Source organism: Spea bombifrons, chromosome 10 (genome assembly GCF_027358695.1).
Source record: "Spea bombifrons isolate aSpeBom1 chromosome 10, aSpeBom1.2.pri, whole genome shotgun sequence".
Taxonomy (NCBI): Eukaryota; Metazoa; Chordata; class Amphibia; order Anura; family Pelobatidae; genus Spea; species Spea bombifrons.
Window position 1 is genome coordinate 24,991,848 of NC_071096.1, and position 23,809 is coordinate 25,015,656.

At 44.1% G+C, this 23,809-nt stretch overlaps 1 protein-coding gene across 1 annotated transcript in view; it reads right to left on the minus strand.

The window, feature by feature from the left end:
• Nucleotides 1-609: 609 nt before the first annotated feature.
• Nucleotides 610-23,809, minus strand: part of LOC128467684 (putative neural-cadherin 2) — a 267,631-nt gene continuing 244,431 nt past the window's right edge. The window contains exons 6-7 of the mRNA XM_053449362.1: nucleotides 1,089-1,255; nucleotides 610-892 (exon numbers count right to left, since the gene is read on the minus strand). Coding sequence (XP_053305337.1) covers nucleotides 800-892; nucleotides 1,089-1,255 — 260 coding nt within the window. The 3' untranslated portion in view covers nucleotides 610-799. The remainder of the gene's footprint in view (nucleotides 893-1,088; nucleotides 1,256-23,809) is intronic.

Genomic DNA, 23,809 nt, shown 5'->3' on the forward strand with positions numbered 1-23,809 from the left:
CATTTTAAGCCAGTAAAACTAAATCATGTAAAGTGTTTCAAAATGTTTCTTCCTCTTTCATACAGGACAACGATTCTCATTATCCCTCGACACATGGGAGTGGTGGTTTAACAATCGAGTGGAGTGAATGCATTGTATGGAGTGCAGCTTAACTGGGAATGCCTAGAAAGCACAAGGTAAGACCCCAAAGCTCTAATGTCTTATGAAGTCTTGTGACCCCAGCACACGTTGGGTGATACCTGCATTTGTGGTTCATCTGTAGATCAACGCAGACAAAGCCGGGGCTGCTGCTACAGATGTCTGAGACGCAGCCTTCGGGCACTCCTTCCCGGCTTATAACTGACACCGGCGAGGCCGTCGTGTACTCCATGGGCAGGCGGTAGCCGTTCAGTCTCGTGTTCTTTATGCATCCTGATTACACAGAAGGAATTGGAGATCAGCGCATGATGGGACAGTGAGAATTCAGCATCGTATGGTGTATTCCAGGTAATGACGGGCAGGGAGAGTCTTTATACCACATGGATTTACAGACGGCTTCTACTCTTACATTCACTAGAAATGCTTTCAGTTTTATTGAAGCCCATTGTTGCGAAAGAGTAAACGCTTATCTTACTATCAGTAACTATTGTTTTTTTTTACCTTGATAACCCGATTGGTTGATACTTCCCAGAATCGTGCCTCTCGGATCGACTTTAATTTCTTTGTAGGTCCCGTGAGCTGCTGTTATCTCTCTGTGCTCCCCTCCTCCATTAAAGCGAAGCGTGAACTCGTTCTGCATCCTTTCCAAGCCAACATCATTCTACTCTCCAGTGTATATTTCATGGTCGGGAAGTGTGACTGTGTTGGGACCATCACTGAGATTGTAGGAGACTGTTAGAAGCCCATGCCTCACCTCGACAAAACAAACAGTGCTGTTAGATCCCTGGGTCATGCTGAGCCATTGCTATGATCTACAGACTGAAATACAATGACCCTAAAGCGGTCCCATCTACAGGCCGCTCTGAATGGGGAGCTTCAGATGTGGACGTGACTCTACCCAACATGCAGCATGGCGTGTGTCAAGGTATGGACTTCATGCTGTTTGGTACCTGCAGGTGGATGGATTCGCTCCGGGCCTTAGAAGACAAACGCAGGATGATGCTGTCGGCGTTGCGTGTTCTTAACGTTGCCTGAAAATGTGTCCGCTGCGGATGGAGAGAATGAGGGAGCAGGTACTGGATGTGGCCTCCAGGATGGAAGAAGTGTTCGTGGACATCTGCAAAAGGATGAGTATATAATGCAGATTACCCTATTCACTATGATACAGAAATGATAGAAAGTCATTACCTGCTTATTAAGAACAACGTTGTGGAGACGTCCTTTAAAGGGTTTGTGCGGAAGGAGATTGTGGGAACGAGTAGATGAGTGCTTAACGCCTCCGAGCTGCAGAACAGTATCTGGCTCCCAAAACCTGCAGAGAATGGCATGCATATCAGACACGGGTCACAGTAACACGTGGTGTGGGGCTTTACTACTGCAGATAATAAACATGCATAAAAATTGTCACGACTTTTCAACACCTCCTTTCTCTTAATCCACACAGATTGCAGACCCAGTGGAGCAGCCGCTGGCATTAATCCCGGTTTATTGTCTGTGACTTCAGTAAAGTCAGCCCTGATCTCCAGCCCAAGCCGTCCGTGTGCTCCATACCTTCTGTCCTGCATGATGACTCCGTGGACTTCACAACTCATTCGATCCTCTGTAAGTAGCTTTCCTCTGATCCCCTCTGTCTCATTTATCAAAGCCGTGTGGCAGTGATCCAGAGTCAGGCTGACTCCCTGCAGCGAAGTAAATGAAGTCAGTAATTAATCTTCCCTGACTGCCCGACGTTGACCTTTTCCTTTAAGTAAAAGTGACTGCGTGGGATGCGAATCGTTGTGTATTTGGTGTGACTTGTCTTGGTTATATGTTCCATGTAGAGTAAGCTGAGGGTCAGTTAGTTGAGTATAATGCAGCTCTGTGTCTGCTCTTAAAGATTCACCTTTATTCTACTTCTGTGAGTAAAGGAGAATATTTAAGCTTTCCTGTAGCTGCATTAATTACATGTCTGGCTCACAATGTGATAATTAACTTAATCTTTTATGCGCAGGTCTATCCGATGCCATTCTGTCTGTAACGTTCTCCTGCTCTGGAAAGCCGAGCCTCAGCGTGGTCAGGTCTTGTCTGAAGATGAGAAGGAGCCGGCCGCTCGTAATCTCTTTGGGAATGGAAACAAAACCACATTAACAGCAGTGCGGCTGGACCCGGAGCAGACTAAGAATGTAATTAAATTGTGATTATTGTCAATGTAGATATACTATTACTCTCACTTCATGTTACTCATGACTTCATAATTGTATTTGTAACTCTATGCCTTGTAATTTGTAACTCATTGCACTGTACTTGTGATTCTTTGCGTTGTGATTAGTAACCACGCGTTGTGATTAGTAACCACGCGTTGTGATTAGTAACCACGCGTTGTGATTAGTAACCACGCGTTGTGATTAGTAACCACGCGTTGTGATTAGTAACCACGCGTTGTGATTAGTAACCACGCGTTGTGATTAGTAACCACGCGTTGTGATTAGTAACCACGCGTTGTGATTAGTAACCACGCGTTGTGATTAGTAACCACGCGTTGTGATTAGTAACCACGCGTTGTGATTAGTAACCAATTGCATTGTACTTGTGATTTACTTGTGATTTACTTGTGATTTACTTGTGATTTACTTGTGATTTACTTGTGATTTACTTGTGATTTACTTCTCTGTATTGTACTGTGTAGAGATTCAATAAAGGTGGTTTAATTCTTTCTTCTCAGTTTGAATCAATTAAAGCACAGAAAGAAACATACATCTTCTTTTTAAAGAAGCTCAAAATGTAACCGTAGGGGTATATAATAACTATATAATATAAAGGAGAGAAGGTGCTCTGCCTCTATGCTCTAGTTGATGCTACTCCTCCTCGCTACGCCCTTGCCTGATACTCACCAACTGCGATGAAGTTCTTATTGTGTCTTGACACTCTGCTGTGTAGTAATAATCAATCTGTGCTGTCGCTTACGAACTCCACCGATGGATGGCTGTCCGAGCAGTGGCCGATAGGATGAATCCATGCATAGCCATTACCGTGAAATGTTCTGAGTCTGCTGGCAGCGTGGCCCAAGGAGCGAAGTCAAACAGTGACACCTAGAAAGACAAATGGAAATATTTTAGTTTCAAAGGTAGACTGTCTGAAGTTGGTGATGTAAGGGTTAAGTCACACGGGAACATGGTCCAGAGAATCTGCCTACCTGTAACCGGTGAGTCTCGACATGCAAGTCCCACCATTCAGGCAAGGGTTTTGGGGCAGAGAATAACAGTTCTGGTGAAATTGTTTCTTTACCGGACATCTGCAGGACATGTTTCTGACCTGGGGAATTGAGACTGAAGATGCGCTACCTCCATCCACGAGAGGCGGGGATCTGCTGACTGCGCCATGGATTGCGCACCTGCCATCCTGCAAACAGCCCCTCCGTGAACAGAAATCAATGGATACTTGGGAATTCCTTTCCTTCAGCACTGATCGGATCTGTCATTGAAAAGAATAGAAAAAAACTCAGTTAAGACGGCACCAAAAACTTATCTAGACACCATCCCAGTTCTGTTGCCATTAGGCACCCCAGGACCAGCTCTCTCCCACAACAAATGCAGATAAAGATGATAACCGCATCGCTCTTAGATCTTTACTTTAGTTATAAAGTAAGAAACCCCTGGCTGTACCCTCAGAGATTCAAAATCAAGGGAATTATTTCCACAAAACTCTGAAAGACAAACAGGATACATCTAGATATCATGAGACTGATAAATATTCTGCGCTTTGTAATATCATTAATTTTAAGAGACAACCGACGTTATTCTTACTCAGTAATAACGCCATAAACACTCTATTCATACCTTCTCTCTCTCTGGGCTGTCGATAAGCTCTGTAAGATCTCGGGTTTGTGGCAGGAGGCAGCTCCGCATACTGAAACTGTCACGTCGGTCGCGTTATCCTCTGCATTCACCACACTGAAGATGTGGATATGGCTGGGATGGGCAGCTGCCACGTCTGCCAGGACGGCCTGGAGCTGGTCATGTCTGCTGACTCCAAACTCATCCTTCACCATGAATTCCTGTGCTGTAATGCCTAAAATGCGGATTAAAAAGTTGTGACTGAGAAGCAGAGATAGTAACGTATTTACCCAGATAGGAGCAGGGAAGGGAATTGGGGTTACGCACTGAGGGCCACCATTTCCTTCTATCCCTATGCAGGGATAGTACATCATTTTAATGTCTTTATGGTACAATGCACAGGAGTCCAGGGAAATGGTTACATATATATGTAGCTATGGTGAGCTTCTTTATCTAGTGCAAACTCTATGATGGTCAAACCAGGCAGTCTTCCCATCAAATGTCCCAGCGGAGTCCTACAAGAATCTACCTGAGACCCCTCCGCATGACTTATTATTACTTGTGAGTCTAAGAGACACCGAGCTGTGGAAGGCGTCACTTCCAATCTCTTGTACATAAATTTTGATAGTAAAGAAGGTATCTGGTCACACAGCGTCAGAAACCGTAATATTGAGGTCGTACATTCCCTGCGGAGGTCTCTCGGTCATTAGGATTGTCCCGTTGTTTTGGTTCAACCAAAAATACCTACAGAACACAAACTGTCAATGCAATGTTATCTTCCTCAGACACGCCTTCTAACTCCCACATACACCAGACACGTCTTCTCTCTCCCTCATACACCAGACACGTCTTCCCTCTCCCTCATACACCAGACATGTCTTCCCTCTCCCTCATACACCAGACACGTCTTCCCTCTCCCTCATACACCAGACATGTCTTCCCTCTCCCCCATACACGTCTTCTCTCCCCCATCAAACACCAGACACATTTCTCCCCCTCATACACCAACTCACTCATACATCAGACACTTAAGCCCGCGCCCTCATACATCAGACATGTCTTCTCGCTCCCTCATACACCAGATGCTTCAGATCACTCAATCATACACGTCTTCTCTCCCCGTCATACACCAGACATGGCTTCTCTCTCCCTCATTAACCAGACATGTCTTCTCCTTCTCTTATAACACAGACATATCATCCTGCTCCCTCATACACCAGACATGTCTTCTCTCTCCCTCATACACCAGTCACGTCTTCTCTGTCCCTCATACACCAGTCACGTCTTCTCTGTCCCTCATACACCAGACAAGTCTTCTATCTCCCTCATACACCAGTCATATCTTATCTCTCCCTTATACACCAGACATGTCTTCTCCCCCCCTCAAACCCAAGACACATCTTCTCTCTCCCTCTTACAGCGGACATGGCTTCTCCCTCCCTTATACAATAGGCACGTAATCTGGTACCCTCATACACCAGACATGTCTTCTCACTCACTCATACACCAGATATCCCTTCGCCCTCTCTTATACAACAAACACATCATCCCACTCCCTCATACTCCAGACATGTCTTCTCACTGCCTCATACACCAGACACATCTTCTCTCTCCCTCATACACCAGACACGTCTTCTCTCTCCCTCATACACCAGACACAACTTCTCTCTCCCTCATACACCAGACACGTCTTCTCTCTCCATTACAAACGAGACACGTCTGCTCGCTCCCTCATACACCAGACACCACTTCTCTCTCCCTTATACACCAGACATGTCTTCTCTCTCCGTCATACACCAGACACGTCTTCCCTCTCCCTCATACACGAGACACGTCTTCCCTCTCCCTCATACACGAGACACGTCTTCCCTCTCCCTCATACACGAGACACGTCTGCTCGCTCTCTCATACACCAGACACGTCTTTTCTCTCCCTCATACACCAGACACCACTTCTCTCTCCATCATACAGCAGACAAGTCTTCTCTCTCCCTCATACACCAGACACGGCTTCTCAGACCCTCATACACCAGACAAGTCTTCTCTCTCCCTCATTAACCAGAAACATCTTCTCTCTCACTCATTAACCAGACACACCTTCTGTACGTTAGACATGTCTTCTTTTATCTCCCTCATACACCAGACACGTCTTCTCGCTCCCTCATACAAGACACGTCTTCTCGCTCCCTCATACAACAGACACGTCTTCTTTCTCCCTCATACATCAGACATGTCTTCATTCTCTGTTACACACCAGACACGTCTTCTCTCTCCCTCATACACCAGACATGTCTTCATTCTCTCTTACACACCAGACACGTCTTCTCTCTCCCTCATGCACCAGACATGTCTTCTCACTCCCTCATCCACCAGACACGGCTTCTCAGTCCCTCATACACCAGACACGTCATCTTGCTCCTTCATACACCAGACACGTCTTCCCTCTCCCTAATACACCAGACACTTCAACTCTCTCCCTCATACACCAGATATGTCTTCTCCGTCTCTTATACAACAAACACGTCATGTCACTCCCTCATTCACATCTGATTGCTCCCTTATACACCAGACACATCTTCTCTCTCCCTCATACACCAGTCACGTCTTCTCTCTCCCTCATACACCAGTCACGTATTCTCTCTTCCTCATACAGCAGACATGTATTCTCCCTCTCTTATACATTAATTGTTGATATATATTTGAATGATCAAAGTCTGACATCTCAAACACTTTTCGTGACATAGAGTATTCCAATTTACCTCTGGATTGATGAATAAATATCCATCAACTTCTCTGAGACCTCTTTAAGCAAGTGGTCAGCCACCGGCCGACATAGTCAACCTATAATCCATCACGTGTCAATAGTGAGGTGCATTAATGACCATGAAATGCGTGTGTTATTCGAGCCATGGAACTCACTTGGGTATTTGAGAGACGCCAGAATAGTGTTTTGTTTCCCATTCATCTTCATCCAGCACAGCGACCTTCCCAATGCTGATGACCACCTGGCTGTTTTAAACAAGAAAAAAGGGTAAGACATTCATAAGTATGTCTGCATTAGCGCCCATCTGTATTTTTAATCATTTGTCCTACATTCTGCCGTCAGGAACTGTACAAGATAAGATGAGCATGCGCCGCCGGAGAATTAACTAGGACTCATCTCCATGCCGGACGCGTTGGCAGGAGCGTTTTCCAGCACATCTCCACTGCAGGTGTTTCTCTCGCAGATGAAGTGAGGCACATGGTCATTCACATCATCAACATAAATGATCACATCGGTAAACCCTGTGAGGCCATCTCCTCCTTCATCTGTGGGAAGAACCACAGACCTCCAAAGAGCGTGTTTCTCGGGACCAGAGGCTTTTGGGCAAATATTCCTCCTGTCCTTTCATCTATGGTAAAAACATTATCGGCTCTGCTTCCATGCAGAGAATACTTCATGGTTCCTTGTTCTCAGTCATCTTGTTCTACAGCAGAAACCTTGACATGCGTCAAAGAGTAAACACAGTAGTATTGTTATTATTGGCCAAGAACATTGGATGAATACCCCGAATCCCCTTGTTCTGAGAGATGAGGTCAAACAAATTCTGGAAACATGTTCAAAGTACAAGAGAGGCCATTATGTGACCTTGGTACTCGTTCTGAGATTAAACCGGAGCCTCGTCATTTTTGTTCAACACATTGATCATGACCGTGGTATAATGTTCCTACTTCCCATCCGACGTCAGCACAGTGAGTTCATAGACAGCGCTGGTTTCTGGGTCCACATCCAGGGCTCCCCCATTATTCCCAGCTGTGATCCCATAGCGTATCTTCACATTCATTCCTGTTATATAAACAAACATCCTGAGAGATTGTTCCAAAACAAACAGCTTCCCTTTAAACGGAAACCACTTGTATGTCGAGTCAAATGAATGACCTGCATTATGATAATACGGTTATTAAAGTACTAATCAGCACAGGTATGAGATATTACTAGTTAAGGATATTTCCTTTGCTCACCAAATTTCCCTTACGTGGACTTTATGTAGATTAGCAATTTCTTCTCGGTACAAAAATTCAGATTGTTACCATTCTCTTCACTCCTTTGAGAACTAGGGGTGGACACGCCTGGTCCAAGGGTACCAGTTGAACTATCCTTGGTCACATTCCTAGACCCAACTGAACTATCCTTGGTCACATTCCTAGACACAGTTGAACTATCCTTGGTCACATTCCTAGACGCAGTTGAACTATCCTTGGTCACATTCCTAGACGCAGCTGAACTATCCTTGGTCACATTCCTAGACACAGTTGACCTATCCTACATGAATAACTCTTTGGGTGCAGAGCTCTATACCTCTCCTCTGCCACTCAGTCACACTTATTTCACCTTCGTCTGGATCGGTGGCAGCAATGGTTCCACGTCCTGGTCTTCCTGCACGTCAACATGGTAAGCGGGCTGAGCGAAGGCCGGCTGGTTATCATGACCCATGCACTTCACATTATCATTACGGCACTGAGTGCATGGCTGGCTCATATAACCTCTTCTGCCTATACGTCTCCAGGGGTCTCTTTAACATCGCTGATGAAAACGCGCACGTACTCAGAGTCTGCAGAGATGAGAGGCAGGAGATTAAAATAATTCACAGAGGCACTTCTGGCAGCCGCAATTCCTTAAACTGTCCGCCCGCACGTTAAATGAAAACTAATTTGCAGACAATCCGTGGACAGACCCTGCGGCTCGGAATCAATTTATACAGCCGCGTTATTCCAAAGCTCTTGAAGATGAGATGAAGGCCCCCACCCACGTCAGTTCAAAAGTCACACATATCTTTCAAAACATCTGAAAAAGACCCCTGATACTTTCTCCTCCCGAAAAAAATGCTCTTAACGAGCATTAGCTGAGAGCCTACTGATACTTGAAATCCGTGTCCAATTGCCGATGGGATAGCCAGAACATAGAGACACAATAACAAGAGGAAGGACTATACACGCTGGTGGGGCAGGAGCTTAAACATATAGAAGATTGAGGCGTCCCCATCGCATGTAGACGCCGCAGACGGAGGGGGGTTCAACGTGCTGACGTGTTGAAGACGTATCCGGAGGTCGTGGGGAATGGGCAGCGGCGTCAGTGGCGTAACCCGGAAGCACTTAAGAACGGACGGACAGGATTTAAAAACAGACTTTGAACTGCCACGGACATACAAACACCTATTGTGGATTAGACTTTTTCTACTTTCTATTTTCTCCTGAAGAAGCCGACAAGGCGAAACACGTTGAGAGGAGAAGGAGGATGGAACATTGCGGTATCGTTTGATAGGAGCGGTTTGGAATTTCTTTCCCCTTATCTCCAGACTTTTAAGTTGAAGTGCTACGTCCACACCTGTGCATTTCGTTGCTTGTTTACCATCTGCAGGAAGATATTGCACCATTTGGTCTTTTTATCTATCTAATTTTAGATTTTATGGAAGAAATAAAGATCCTTTTACTATTGATATTCTGAAGAGCCTCTTACATCGGCCGTGTTTGTGAGTGCATTCACATCACACATATATTAGTTTATTTAATTGACAATATTACACTATTATTTTTTATTTTTTCCCTATATGCACATGCGCCCCTATACTTGGGTTTTTTCTTACTGGGTTTGTGTTAGTTATATACATTTTTAACAGCAGATGAGTTAATCCAGTAAAGATATTAAAGTATCCAATAGACCTAGAAAATTACCCTAAATTAGTTTTACCTTTATAACCCAGATTGTACAACAAGCTATAATAGTTTTTAAAAGCTTTACAAATTTGAGATGGCATCAGCAATGCATTGTTATTAAAAATAACTCTGTTTATTCTATTCCCTTACGTCCTAATTGGCAGCACAAGAGAGGTATTACTGCCCCTGTGAACAATTAGGACAGGTGGAAAATTAATGATTTACACAATTAAATAAACAATTAACCCCCTTTACCCCCCCCCCTATAAAGGGAACTCCACCCCTAACCACAGTGTGCTTTTTTCTGTCCTTTGGACATATTGGGACAGGTGGTGGTCTCTGTGTGAGACCTTGTGTTAGTTTGCTAACCTACCTTTAAGGAGAGACACTATCCTGAAAATCTCCTAACAAATAGTTTCCGGGAAATTAAAAACAAAAAAAGGGAAGATTTTTAAAACGAGAATAAGAGACAAAAAAGAAATGAGGATTTCAATTTTGCTTTTCTAACTCAGTTTAATGACAAGGCGTACCATATTAAAAAAGCTATACATAAGTGTTGCCCTATACTTCAGGGTGATATCAAACTTCAAGACCACCTTCCACAAAAACCAAAAATAATCTATAAGAAATTACATAATTTGAAAACCATTTTAGCTCCCAGTGCCAGGCCCGGACTGGCCATCGGGCGCACCGGGCATTTGCCCGGTGGGCCGGCTGGTCCAGGGCCAGATTCACGTAGGGGCTGATGGAGCTGAAGCTACAGGCCCCTACCTTAAAATAGGCCCAGTCAAGACCGAACTGACTGGGCCTATGCGGCCTCTACGGCCATCTATAACGCAGGACAAAAGGGGCACCTACCCCTTTATCCTGCAGCAACTGCGACCGGGCTCGACACTCTAGGGGGCCCAGGCAACCCCCGCGATCAATTCCGCGGGGGCCCGCTACTTACTGGGTAGACACGCGCGAGCCAGGGACTCCGGGGACGCAGGAATCCAACAGAGTCACGTTACGTACGTGGCGTACGTCACATGACCCTGCTGCGCATCTGCTTCCCTGTACAGTAGAACAGGACAGGTTGGTCTGCGAGCAGCACGTACTTTAACATCTTCAGTTGTTCAGGTAAGGGGAGGCTGTGTGAAGGAATGTTTGAGTTAGTGAATTAATGAGTATCTGTGAAGGAGTGAGTGAATGAATGTTTGTGAATGAGTATATGTACATGAGTATCTGAATGAGGGAATTAATGAGTATCAATGTATGAATGAATATCTGAATGAGTGAATGATTATCTGTTTTGGTGGCAAAAATGCCACAGGTGGGCTGTTTTGGTGGCAAAGATGCCACAGGCGGGCTGTTTTGGTGGCAAAGATGCCACAGACGGGCTGTTTTGGTGGCAAAGATGCCACAGGCGGGCTGTTTAGGTGGCAAAGATGCCACAGGCGGGCTGTTTTGGTGGCAAAGATGCCACAGGCGGGCTGTTTTGGTGACAAAGATGCAACAGGCGGGCTGTTTTGGTGGCGAAGATGCCACAGGCGGGTTGTTTTGGTGGCAAAGATGCCACAGGCGGGCTGTTTTGGTGGCAAAGATGCCACAGGCGGGCTGTTTTGGTGGCAAAGATGCCACAGGCGGGCTGTTTTGGTGGCAAAGATAGAAACATAGAAACATAGAAAGTGACGGCAGATAAGAGCCAGAAGGCCCATCCAGTCTGCCCAACCTCTGAGTACTCTCCTTTAGTACTTGCCCTTATCCTATATCTAGCTTGGCATTATGCCTATCCCATGCTTGCTTAAATGACTTTACTGTATTAACATCTACCACTTCCACTGGGAGGCTATTCCATGCGTCCACTACCCTTTCCGTAAAGTAATATTTTCTGATGTTACCATTAAACCTTTGCCCCTCTAGTTTATGCTTGTGTCCTCTTGTTGCGGTTTTATTTCTTCTTTTAAATAAACTTTCTTCCTTTACTTTGTTGATTCCCTTTAAGTATTTAAATGTTTCTATCATATCCCCCCTGTCCCGTCTTTTTTCCAGGCTATATAGGTTAAGATCCTTTAACCTGTCCTGGTAAGGTTCATCTTGTAATCCATAAACCATTTTAGTAGCCCTTCTCTGCACTTTCTCCAACAAATCTATATCCTTCTGGAGATATGGTCTCCAGTACTGTACACAATACTCCAAGTGAGGTCTCACCAGTGATCTGTACAGCGGCATGAGCACTTCCCTCTTCCTACTGCTAATACCTCTCCCTATACAACCAAGCATTCTGCTAGCATTACCTGCTGCTCTACTGCATTGTCTACCTACCTTTAAATCCTCAGAAATAATTACCCCTAAATCCCTTTCCTCACACGTTGAGGTTAGGACAGTACCAAATAGTCTATACTCTGCCCTTGGGTTTTTATGCCCCAGGTGCATTACTTTGCATTTATCCACGTTAAATGCCAATTGCCACAGCTCTGACCATTTTTCCAGCTTACCTAGATCGTTTGCCATTTGGCTTCTTCCTCCAGGAACATCAACCCTGTTGCAAATTTTTGTGTAGTCGGCAAATAAACATACCTTTCCATCAACACCATCTGCAATATCACTAATGAAAATATTAAAGAGAATGGGTCCAAGTACAGATCCCTGAGGTATCCCACTGGTAACAAGACCTTTTTCTGAATATACGCCATTGACTACAACCCTCTGTTTTCTGTCACTCAGCCACTCCTTAATCCATTCAACAACATTGGGATCTAAACCCAGAGATTGCAGTTTATTTATAAGTCTTCTATGTGGGACAGTGTCAAAGGCCTTACTGAAATCCAGATACGCAATGTCTACTGCACCACCTTGATCAATTACTTTAGCCACCCAATCAAAAAAATCAATAAGATTTGTTTGGCAAGATCTTCCTGAGGAAAACCCATGTTGTTTTTGATCTTGAAAGCCATGTGACTTCAGATGTTCAACAATCCTTTCCTTTAACATGGTTTCCATTAATTTTCCCACTACAGATGTAAGACTAACTGCCCTGTAGTTGCCCGACTCCTCCCTACTGCCTTTTTTGTGTATAGGCACAACATTTGCTACTTTCCAATCCCCAGGGACAACTCCCGTTACCAATGATTTGTTAAATATATCAGTTAACGGTTTTGCTAGTACACCCCCAAGCTCTTTTAATAACTTGGGGTGTATCCCATCAGGCCCCATCGACTTATTTGTCTTTACCTTAGACAACTGAAGTAAAACCTCCGCCTCGATAAACTCACATATTTCAAATGATTCAGTCTTTTTTCCCAACTGAGGTCCCATTCCATCATTCTCATCTGTAAAAACTGAACAGAAATATTCCTTGAGGCAGTCAGCTAAACCTTTATCCTCTTCTACATATATGCCTTTTGTTTTTAGTCTAACTAATCCTTGTTTAACTTTCCTTTTCTCATTTATATATCTAAAAAATGTTTTATCTCCATTTTTTACTGATAGGGCAATTCGCTCTTCTGCCTGTGATTTGGCAGTTTTTATAACTTTCTTTGCCTCTTTCTGCCTAGTTTTATAGATCTGTCTATCTTCCTCACTTTGGGTATATTTGTATCTACTAAAGGCTAACTTCTTGTCTTTCACGATTTTGGCCACTTCTGCAGAGTACCACAGCGGTTTCCTTAATTTTTTACTCTTACTGACCAACCTAATACAATTTTCTGTTATCTTCGATAAAACAGCTTTTACAAAATCCCATTTCTCCTGAACACCATTTAAATTGTGCCAGTCTGATAATGACTCCTCTATACATTTTCTCATTTTAGAAAAGTCAGCTTTTCTAAAATCTAAAACTTTTGTTTTTGTGTGGTGTGACTCAGTCACTGTTCGTATATTAAACCACACAGACTGATGATCACTAGATCCCAAACTTTCACCTACAGAAATATCTGTTAACAAATCTCCATTTGTGAACACTAAATCCAATGTGGCCTCCTTACGAGTTGGTTCCTCAACCACCTGTTTTAAAGATAATCCCAATAAGGAGTTTAGAATATCCGCACTTCTGGTACAACCAGCTACTTTCGTTTTCCAGTTCACATCAGGGAGATTAAAGTCACCCATGATTATAACACCCCCCTTCACTGTCATTTTAGCTATTTCCTCCACTAGTAGATTATCGAGTTCTTCTACTTGTCCTGGGGGTCTATAAATCACACCTATGCGAGTTACTTTACTTTTGCCAAATTGTACTGTAACCCAAACCGACTCTTCACCAACTTGTATTAAGTTAGATTTTATGTTATTTTTCACATATAGGGCCACCCCTCCCCCTTTCCTGCCCTTTCTATCTTTTCTATATAAAGAGTACCCCGGTATTGATATGTCCCAGTCATTTTTCTCATTATACCATGTCTCAGTAACAGCCACTATATCAACATTCTCAGTTGCCACAACTGTTACAAGTTCATGGATCTTATTCCCTAAACTGCGAGCATTTGTAGACATGACCTTTAGCTTGTCATTTAACACCGATGCTGCAATCACTTTCTGTCCTTGCTTTGGGGGGCAAAACATATGCTTCTCCCTATTATCTTTATAGACCAAGCCCCCAGATCCACCCACCTGGTTACTAAGTAAATCGCCTTCCCTTTCTATACTGTCTAACCCGGTATTTATTCCCTCCCCCCCCCATTCCTAGTTGAAAATCTCCTCCAACCGTCTAACCATTCTCTCCCCAAGCACATTGGACCCTCTTGCATTTAGGTGCAATCCATCACGACTATAGAGATTGTACCCCAAAGCAAAATCAGCCCAGTGCTCTAAGAACCCAAAGCCCTCCTTCTTACACCAAGACTTCAGCCATGCATTTAGCTGCCTAATCTCCCGCTGCCTTTCTGGTGTAGCGCATGGCACAGGTAGTATCTCTGAGAATACTACCTTGGAGGTCCTTTTCTTAATCTTACTACCCAAGTCCCTAAAATTACCTTTTAGGACACTCCATCTTCCTCTTACTATGTCATTGGTGCCAATGTGCACCAAGACAGCTGGATCCTCACCAGCCCCTCCCAATAATCTATCCACTCTGTCCGCAACATGCCGAACCCGGGCACCCGGGAGACAGCAAACCATTCGGTTGCTGCGATCAGAGCTACAGATTACCCTGTCTGTTTTCCTGATTATTGAATCCCCTACCACCACAACCTGCCTGGGCTTTCCTTCCTTTCGGATCCCCTGCACATTGGATGAGCTGCTCTCCCGGCTGTTAGGGAGAACAGCTTTTTCCGCAAAGCCTACCTCTGAGTCTGCCTCCCCAACATGCTCACTTAAAAGGGCAAATTTGTTGGGAGGGAGAGACTCTGGGCTGGCTTGCCTCTTCCTCTTCCCTTCCCCACTGCAACCACGTCTTACTGTCACCCAGCTATGTGCCTGACTCCCTTCTGACTGATCTCCTCCCTCATTGCTAGGGGCCCCATCTAAACTTTGCTCAGTGAGCAACAGACTCCTCTCAAGGTTGTCAATCTCTCTCAGTGTTTCAATGTGCCTCTTCAGAGCACCAACCTCAGCTTCCAGAGAGACCAATTGATCACACTTACCACAGCGATATGGACCCAGGAACTGCTGTTCCAAGCATGCATACATATGGCATGATGTGCACTGAGTGAAATCTCCAAGCTTGCTCATTCTTTATAAAGGGACGCAAGTATAGAATTTAAACAATTGCTTTATGTCACTTACCCTCCTTGCTCTTGCACTCTTGTGTTGCACTAACTGCTGTGGTGCACAAACTGGTCACTTACAGAAAGCAAGTCACTTAGAAAATGCAAGCCCCTTACAGTGAGCAAGCTCTGTGAGTTTAACCACTTCCTTATATACAGAGCAACACAGTTAATTGATTATAAACCCCACCCTTAACTAATTACACTATAGAAAATGGGAGAGAAAAAAAAGCCAAACAGTTAATGCAAAACACACAGTTTTTTTTGTTTTTTTTTACCACAAACCCTTCAACCCTCTTGTTGCTGGTTGAGATACAAACCCACTGTTGGTATACTTATATTACCACTTCTCTGCCGCTGCTGTGGTGCACAAACTGGTCACTTACAGAAAGCAAGTCACTTAGAAAATGCAAGCCCCTTACAGTTTTATTAAAACCCTTTCTTTCCGTCCGGCACTTTGTTCCTCTATGAGCGGCTTGTCATTCTCCACTTGATCGGAACAACGTCGGTGTGAGGAGAAATACCTCCCCCAGCTCACGCTATGTGAACAACGAGAAAACTTTATTGATAATTCCAATCGTTGCAACACTAGCCATACCAGAGGAATGATAGGACGCACTGACGTGGCTGCGGGACGACGCAACAGAACAACGTCACTACGTTACTAGGAAGTGCCTTTAAAACGGACTTTCTCCCCGGACTGCTTCACTGTATTTTTCTCCTGAGGAAGCCATTGATTAATACGGCAAAACGCGTTGAGAATTTATTTTTATTTTATTGTTGTTTTTGTTTTTTCCACATGTACTTGCGCCCCAATTTTGTGAAGTCTTTCAGGGTAGGTATAACTAACAAGATTTTTTTTTGGTCATCTCTTTTGCAGATGTCATCCCGTACTCCAGAGGATCCTACTCCTGAGGGGCGCAAGTCCACTGCCAAGCGCAGGCATTGTACCTGCCGCGGGTGTGATACACCTCTAGAGGATGCTTACCCTTATAGTCACTGCTCAAGTTGCAGAGATCCCCCTGAGGCAGAACCCAATATACGTGATATGATGATTTGGGTTAAAGATTTTGTTGGATCCTCTATCAAGAGATTTGAGGATACACTCCAGATAAAGAGACCTAGGGCCCAGTCCCCTCCTAGGGTGGTCCCTATGTCTGAAGACGCTTATCTCACTGTAGATGAGCTTGACTCTTCTGAAGAAGAAGAACCTGCTTCATCGTTCTGGTTTCCCATTGAGAAAACCCGTGGTTACTAAAGTCCATCCGGACGGGGGACCAGGATGTTGACCCTAAGGAAGCTCCAGAAACCACCTCTAGAGGGCAAAGGGCCTTCATAGTGGATGAGTCTCTCATTAAGTTAATGGAGACTGATTGGAAATTTCCGGAAAAAAGGCCTGGTTATCACCAAGCGGTTCAAATCTATGTTTCCGCTTAATGTAGACCAGCAGCGCCCATGGGGTCCTCCCCCTAAAGTTGATATGGCCATCGCCAAGATGTCCAAGAGGACCGTGGTATCGGCGGATGACGGATCTTCTTTACAGGATGCCATGGATAGGCGCGCAGAGTGTTCCTTGCGCCGCAGTTATGCGGCTGCTTCTGCCTCAGCTACTGTGGCTATAGCCTCTAGTAAGGTTACTAATTTTCTGCGCACCAGAATGTCTCAAATGCCATCGGATATTAATGCAGGTGTTCCAAGAGACGATATCTTGAAGCAGTTTAAAACAGCTCAACTGGCTGTGGAATTCCTTTCAGATGCTGCGCCTCAACATCTGAAGCTAGCCTCCAATTCTATGGCGCTATCTGCTGCTGCAAGGAGACCCCTATGGTTAAAACCCTGGAAAGCGGACAACGCCTCCAAATTTTTGCTTTGTGGGTTGCCTTACGAACCTGGCAAGCTGTTTGGCAGTGAGCTGGACAGGATCATGAAGGGCCTTTCTGACAAGAAAGGCAAATCCCTCCCCCAGCAGGCTTCTAGAGGGAGGGGCAGACAGTTCAGAGGATCCAGTTCCCAGGGACCTTCTAGATCCCAATGGCGTCAGGGGACTCAGAAGAGAGCAGCAGGTCGCTCCCGCTGGTCCTATGAGAAGAGAAAGGACCCTTGACGCCGAGAGTCTGGCGCCAGAGAGTCCGGAGGTAACCCCTCTTCCAGTGCTAGACCCCCCGGTGGGAGGTTGTCTATCTTTTTTTCTGGAGGCTTGGGAGAGGTCCATACCAGACCTCTGGGTGTTAGATGTAGTCAGGTCAGGCTACAAAATAAATTTTGTTTCCATACCTCCTCTGAATTTTGTTCTGACAAGGATTCTCTTGCGTGAGAGGCAAAGAGTCCTAGAGGCATCTATCCATGCCTATATACAGAAGAAGGCATTGGAGGAAGTTCCTCCAGAAGAGCGTGGATCCGGCGTCTATTCGCCAGTCTTCCTAGTGCCCAAGTTCACAGGAGACCGGCGGATGATCATAGATCTTCGCTATTTGAACAAGTTCATAGCGAGAAAGAAATTCCGCATGGAGTCCATCAGCTCTGTAATAAATATCTTACAGCCGGGAGACGCGATGGTCTCTATAGACTTGAAAGACGCTTACCTACATGTTCCTGTTTGCCAAGCCCACAGGAAGTATCTGCGTGTGGCTGTATCCCTTTGTGGCGAAGTGAAACACCTTCAGTTTGCTGCCCTTTCCTTCGGAATCTCCTCTGCTCCTCATACCTTTACCAAGGTTGTAGTTGCTGTGGTAGCAATCTTGAGACTAGAAGGCCTAGAAATCGTCCCATATTTAGACGATTCTACAGTAATTCTGTATTCTCATCTTCAGCAGGCTCTGGCTTTTTTCCACCAGTTAGGGTGGATAGTAAACTACCAAAAGTCCGAGTTGGTTCCATCCACTTCCAGGAAGTTTCTGGGGTTAATAATCGACTCGACCCGGATGACTCTCTGTCTCTCGACAGACACAATCGGGTTGTCAGAGCCGCCAGTTCTCTAAGGATCCCTCAGTCGGTGTCCATCAGAACGCTTATGAAGATGTTAGGGCACATGTCAGCAACTGCAGATGCAGTCCCTTGGGCCCTTTGGCACCTACGCCCTCTCCAATCAGAAGTTTTGGGCATTTTGAATCACAACCCATTAGGGTTGAACAAAATGTGCACCCTGTCTCCTCAAGTCCGTCGCTCCCTCAGTTGGTGGGAGCATCTGAAAGATGGGAGGTCCTTGATTCAGCCAGCTTGGATTCTGTTGACCACGGACGCATCCCTTCTAGGTTGGGAAGCCCATCTAGAGGACATTCCAGTACGAGGTACTTGGTCCCGTCCTGAGAGCCTTATGTCTTCGAACTTCAGAGAGCTCAGAGCAATCAGATTGGCGCTCCTTCACTTTGCTCCTCAAATCCGCGGCAAAGCGGTGAGAGTTCGTTCAGACAACATGACGGTGGTTTATCAACAAACAGGGTGGCACGAGATCTCAACCTCTTCTCAAGGAAGTGGGAATGATCCTATCATGGGCAGAGCAGAACCTCTCCCACCTCTCTGCAGAACACATTCAGGGATCTCTCAATGTGGTAGCGGACCGTCCGAGTCGGGGTCTCAGTGTTCCGGGCGAGTATTTCACTAAACCAGGAAGTATTTCATCAAATTACTCTTTGGTGGGGAATGCCAGAAATCAACTTAATGGCTACGAGGTTCAACGCCAAGGTGAAGATCTTCTGCTCCCTATACAGGGAGGACAATCCTTGGGTGATAGATGCTCTGTCCATCCCTTGGAGGTTCGGGTTACATATTCCCTCCAATTTCCATGATACTAAGGGTATTGATGAAGATCAGACAGGACCAGACCTTGATTATTGCGATAATTCCATTCTGGCCAAAGAGGTCATGGTTCACCCAGCTCATGGGGATGAGTCAGGGTCTGTACTGGAAGCTTCCAATATCAGAGAACCCTGTGTTTCTGGATCTCAGAATTCTCAATCTGACAGCCTGGAGCAGGCCCGGACTGGCCATCGGGCCGGGCCGGGCCGCGGAGCTGCAGCCTGATATATAGATCATATCAGGGGTATGATCTATACACAGCTTTGGGTGTATAGATCATACCCCTGCAGTCTCAATTCTCTGCCATTTTGGAGTAAAACCACTTTGTTTTGCTGCATAGCCTTTCTAAACACTTCCTGTAAAGGTACTCTAAACTTTATGCTACCTTTATTGCAAATTCTGTCTAATTTAGAATCTCTTATCTCCTGCTCTAATAGCTTGTAGTTAATAGTTGTAGCTAATAGTTAATAGCTTCTTAGACCCAGACAGGTCTTAGTTTCTAAGTGAAAGTTTTTTTTTTTTTTTTTTTTTTTACAAAGTTTCTACCTCTTTCTAAGTACCAACTAAATGGTCAAAGATTTGTTACTGTTTTGAATCTTTCATTAAAGATAGCACTTTATAAATTGCATGACGTTATGATTCATTTATTATATATTTATGTAATGCTAATTGATTACAGCGACAAAAGCATGCTGAAATATAACTAATAGACAACAAGAAATGGTATATTATATTTGTCAGAATTTGGTTTAACAAAAAATAAATAAATAAATAAATAAAAATGGGCTGCTCAGTCTTAAATGCCCGGGCCTATTTTTTGTCCCAGTCTGGGCCTGGCCTGGAGATTGACAGCTCCCTATTGAAGGATAGTGGACATTCTTCTGGGGTCTTGAAGACTTTGTCTCATTTGAGAGCGGAGTCTACTAATAGAGCTTACAACCGGCTTAGACGCTCTTTTTTACTATGGTGTGCGAAGAACAAAGTGGGTTTCTCAGATCCCCCCATTTCTTCCATATTGCAGTTCCTCCAAAATGGACTGGAAAAGGGCTTGGCTCCCTCTACACTCAGAGTGCACACCTCAGCCATATCGGCGTTTTTAGGAAAACCTCTGTCCCAAGAACCCCTTATCAGGAGGCTCCTTAAAGGAGCCGAAAGGTTAAAACCTAAGATCCTGAGACCAGTCCATCAATGGGACCTTACTGTCGTGCTCAGGGGTAATGCTCTCCCTCTTCGAGCCATTGGAAAGCGTGGACATGAAGTACCTTTCCTGGAAGGCTGCCTTCCTAGTGGTGATCACCTCTGCCAAGAGAATTGGTGCGTTGCAAGCTCTGTGTGCCTTTGAGCCTTATACCCTATTCCTGCCTGATACGGTTCTCCTAAGGTTCCTGCCAGCTTTTTTACCGAAGATTCCTTCGTTTAAGAACATTAATCAGGTCATTTCTCTACCTGTTTTTCACCCGGATCCTTCAACAGAAGAAGAATCTCTTCTACATACTCTTGACGTCTCCAGATGTCTGCAGATCTATCTACAAAGATCCGGTGTCTTCAGGAAAGATGAAAATCTCTTTCTACAGTTTTGGCAGGAACAAAGGATCTAAAGCTTCTAAACCATCCCTGAGCAGGTGGATATAGGAAGCCGTCAGAGAATCCTTCTCAGCTCAAGGCTTGCCTCCTCCCGCCTTTGTCCGTGCTCACTCTACCAGAGCGGTAGCTACCTCGGCTGCTGAGAGGGGCCTCATCCCTCTTCAACATATTTGTGTTGCACCCTCCTGGAGTTCTAACTCCACTTTTATAAGCCATTATAGGATAAATTTAAGACGTTCGGAAGACACTGCCTTTGGGCGGTCTGTTCTGAACGTCGTTCAGCCGGAAGACCCTCCCTCATAGGTAATTTTCTAGCTACTTCCCCTCTTGTGCTGCCACTTAGGACGTAAGGGAATCATTAATTTCTAACGATTATTTGTTTTCCCTTAGTCCTAACGGCAGCACACTAATATCCCTCCCTCTTATATTTTTTTTATTATTCTTGTTATAGCACACTGTGGTTAGGGGTGGAGTTCCCTTTATTGGCGGGGTAAAGGGGGCTAATTGTTTATTTAATTGTGTAAATCATTGTCTTTTAGTTCAATTCTAACTTACACAGATCTTCTTTTAAGGTGAAATTTTGAGGTTGGAGGGCTTTCATATTTGATCCAAAGAGCTGTAACTCCTTAGCTTGAGCCAGCAAATTAGATGAAAGCATTAGATGGGGCATTTCTTGTTGCAATTCTAATTTGTTGGTTCGGAAATCCGATTTAATATTTGCGAAAAATGTCATCCAAAGCTGAGGTAAACATGGATTGGGTAACATTACTTGCTAAATCACTTGCTTTTTCAGGTGGGATTTCAGTTAGAAGGCAGATGGGTGACTCTATAGCATCGGGCCGGGATTTTCGAGGGGATTTTTTGACGGCATGATTAATTAAGTGTATTTAGGAAATTGTAAGTGCCAAGTGTTCGACAAAAATCTATATTACCAAGCATAACTAGAAACTACCAGGCCCTGGTGCGACAAATTGCCCCGGGCCCCCCAACTTCAACAGCTGGTCTGAGCTGTAATTGCCCCCCCCCCCACACACAATGTGTCTGTGCCTTCTTTGCACCTCCTTCCAACCTACAACATATGTAAACACACTCACACAAATTACACACACTTACTCATACTCAGTAACACACACTCCATCTCATCCCACTTACACAATTACACATCCATGCTCACACACACAAGTATACATCCATGCTCACACACTCACACATACACAAATCCACATCGATGCTCATACACACACACAAGTCCACATCCATGCTCACACATGTATTTATGTAGTTATGTATTTTAGTGCCGGATGTGATGAGGGTCTTGCAGTTTGGTATGAACTCATTATACTTTCCTGAAACTGTGATTAAGTTATCCTGAAAGATGATGAAGATGCATTTTAGGTGGGATATATTACTTTTTGCCTTCTGACAAACCAGAGCAAAAGCCAAATAAATATATTTTTTTTTAAACAAAAATGTCTAGCTATGAGGGCTGCATGTAATGTCAATTGCAACCACAAGATGGCAGAAAATTACAGGAAAGGTAACAATGACAGAGGCAGTTTCAGGCTTTTATATTTTGTTTTATACATAATTGGTCCTCTCTCTTATGTCTTGTATCCATCAATTCTACTGCTGTTTCTCATCATCTCATTCTCAATTTCATCCACCTCTTTCTCATATCAGTCTTTGTTTTTAGTGATTTGTTCTTTGTTACTTTCACCCCTTTCTCTCTTTCTAAAGCCCTTTTCTCTATCCAATCACCCTGTTTTTTTTGTGACAACACTAAAGGTCACAGACCAATGCAGTATGCTATAATCAGTTACTATTTTACTCTTGCCATTCTTATAGGTAGGCAGTCTTTCAACAACTCTTCAAAGTAAATAAATATACTGAAATTGGGCTTGTAGCTTGACCTGCAGTAAGAAAGTTAAAGTTGTAAAGGTAAAAAAAAATGTTTCGTCCTGTGGTTTTTGGAGTGTTTGCAATTAGTTAAGGGTGGAGTTTGCAATCAAATACCTGTGTTGGTCAGTATAAAGTGAGCAATAACACTCACACAGCTTGCTCACATAAAGAGCTTACTGTTTTCAAGGTGATGTGCTTTTTGTAATTGATCAGATTGTGCACCAAAGCAGTTAGTGTAACACAAGGGTTACACTAACTGCAGAAGCTCCACCTTTTTGCAGTTCATTTGGAGACCAGATTCAGAAGTGGGTGAAGAAAGAAGACACGAGGAGCTGCGGATAAAGAAAAAAAAGAAGCCAGAAGAACAAGAAGATGCAAGAGAAGAAGCAGAGCTGCTGGGCAAGGAGACAAGTCGGTCGGTGGAGAAGTTAGGGAGACATTCAGAGCGTGTGAGAGAATGTGAATTATATATATACAGTGATATATTAATACATTTATAATTATGTTTTATTTAAATTATACATCGCTAAATTTAGATATTGAGGATAATGGGCAAGTATCATTGATACATTTTGTTCTCTATAGTTCACAACTACCACGTTCAGAAAGTTTGGTCAAGTACATTGTAATCGAATATGATCGATACTTGGTTTTGTTTCAGCAGAGATCTCGCAAGAAGAAACTATGATGAATGTATACAGAATCCGTTGCGACAAAAACTGAATGAATAGAATACACCTGAGACTAATGATGATTTGGACATGATTGGGGAATAAGGGATATATGAGGTTTGCTTGTAGTGCAGTACCTAATATTAGCCCCTAATGACGTCGCTATATTCCGTTGAAACACGTAGGGGGAATCTTGTATTTATTTATTTTCAATATTGTGGTGTTCTGGAAGAGGTGTGTGAGGTGTTCTGGAAGAGCATTGTTTATGCCAACAGGTGGAAAGCTGTTTCTACTCCCCGGGAAGCTGTTATACTCCGTGGTCACATACCGATAACCTGCTTGTTGTAAAAAATGTTGGCAATTGAGCTGGTCCGCAGTGCTTTTATTTATTTTGTCAGTACATTTGAAATAAATATAGAAATTTTATTTTGATACATATAGTGCTTTGCTATGGGTATATTATTCTTTCTTGGCTTTGAGGACATACAATATATCTGGTATATTTTATATTTTGTATTGAGGGAGAGTGAGTA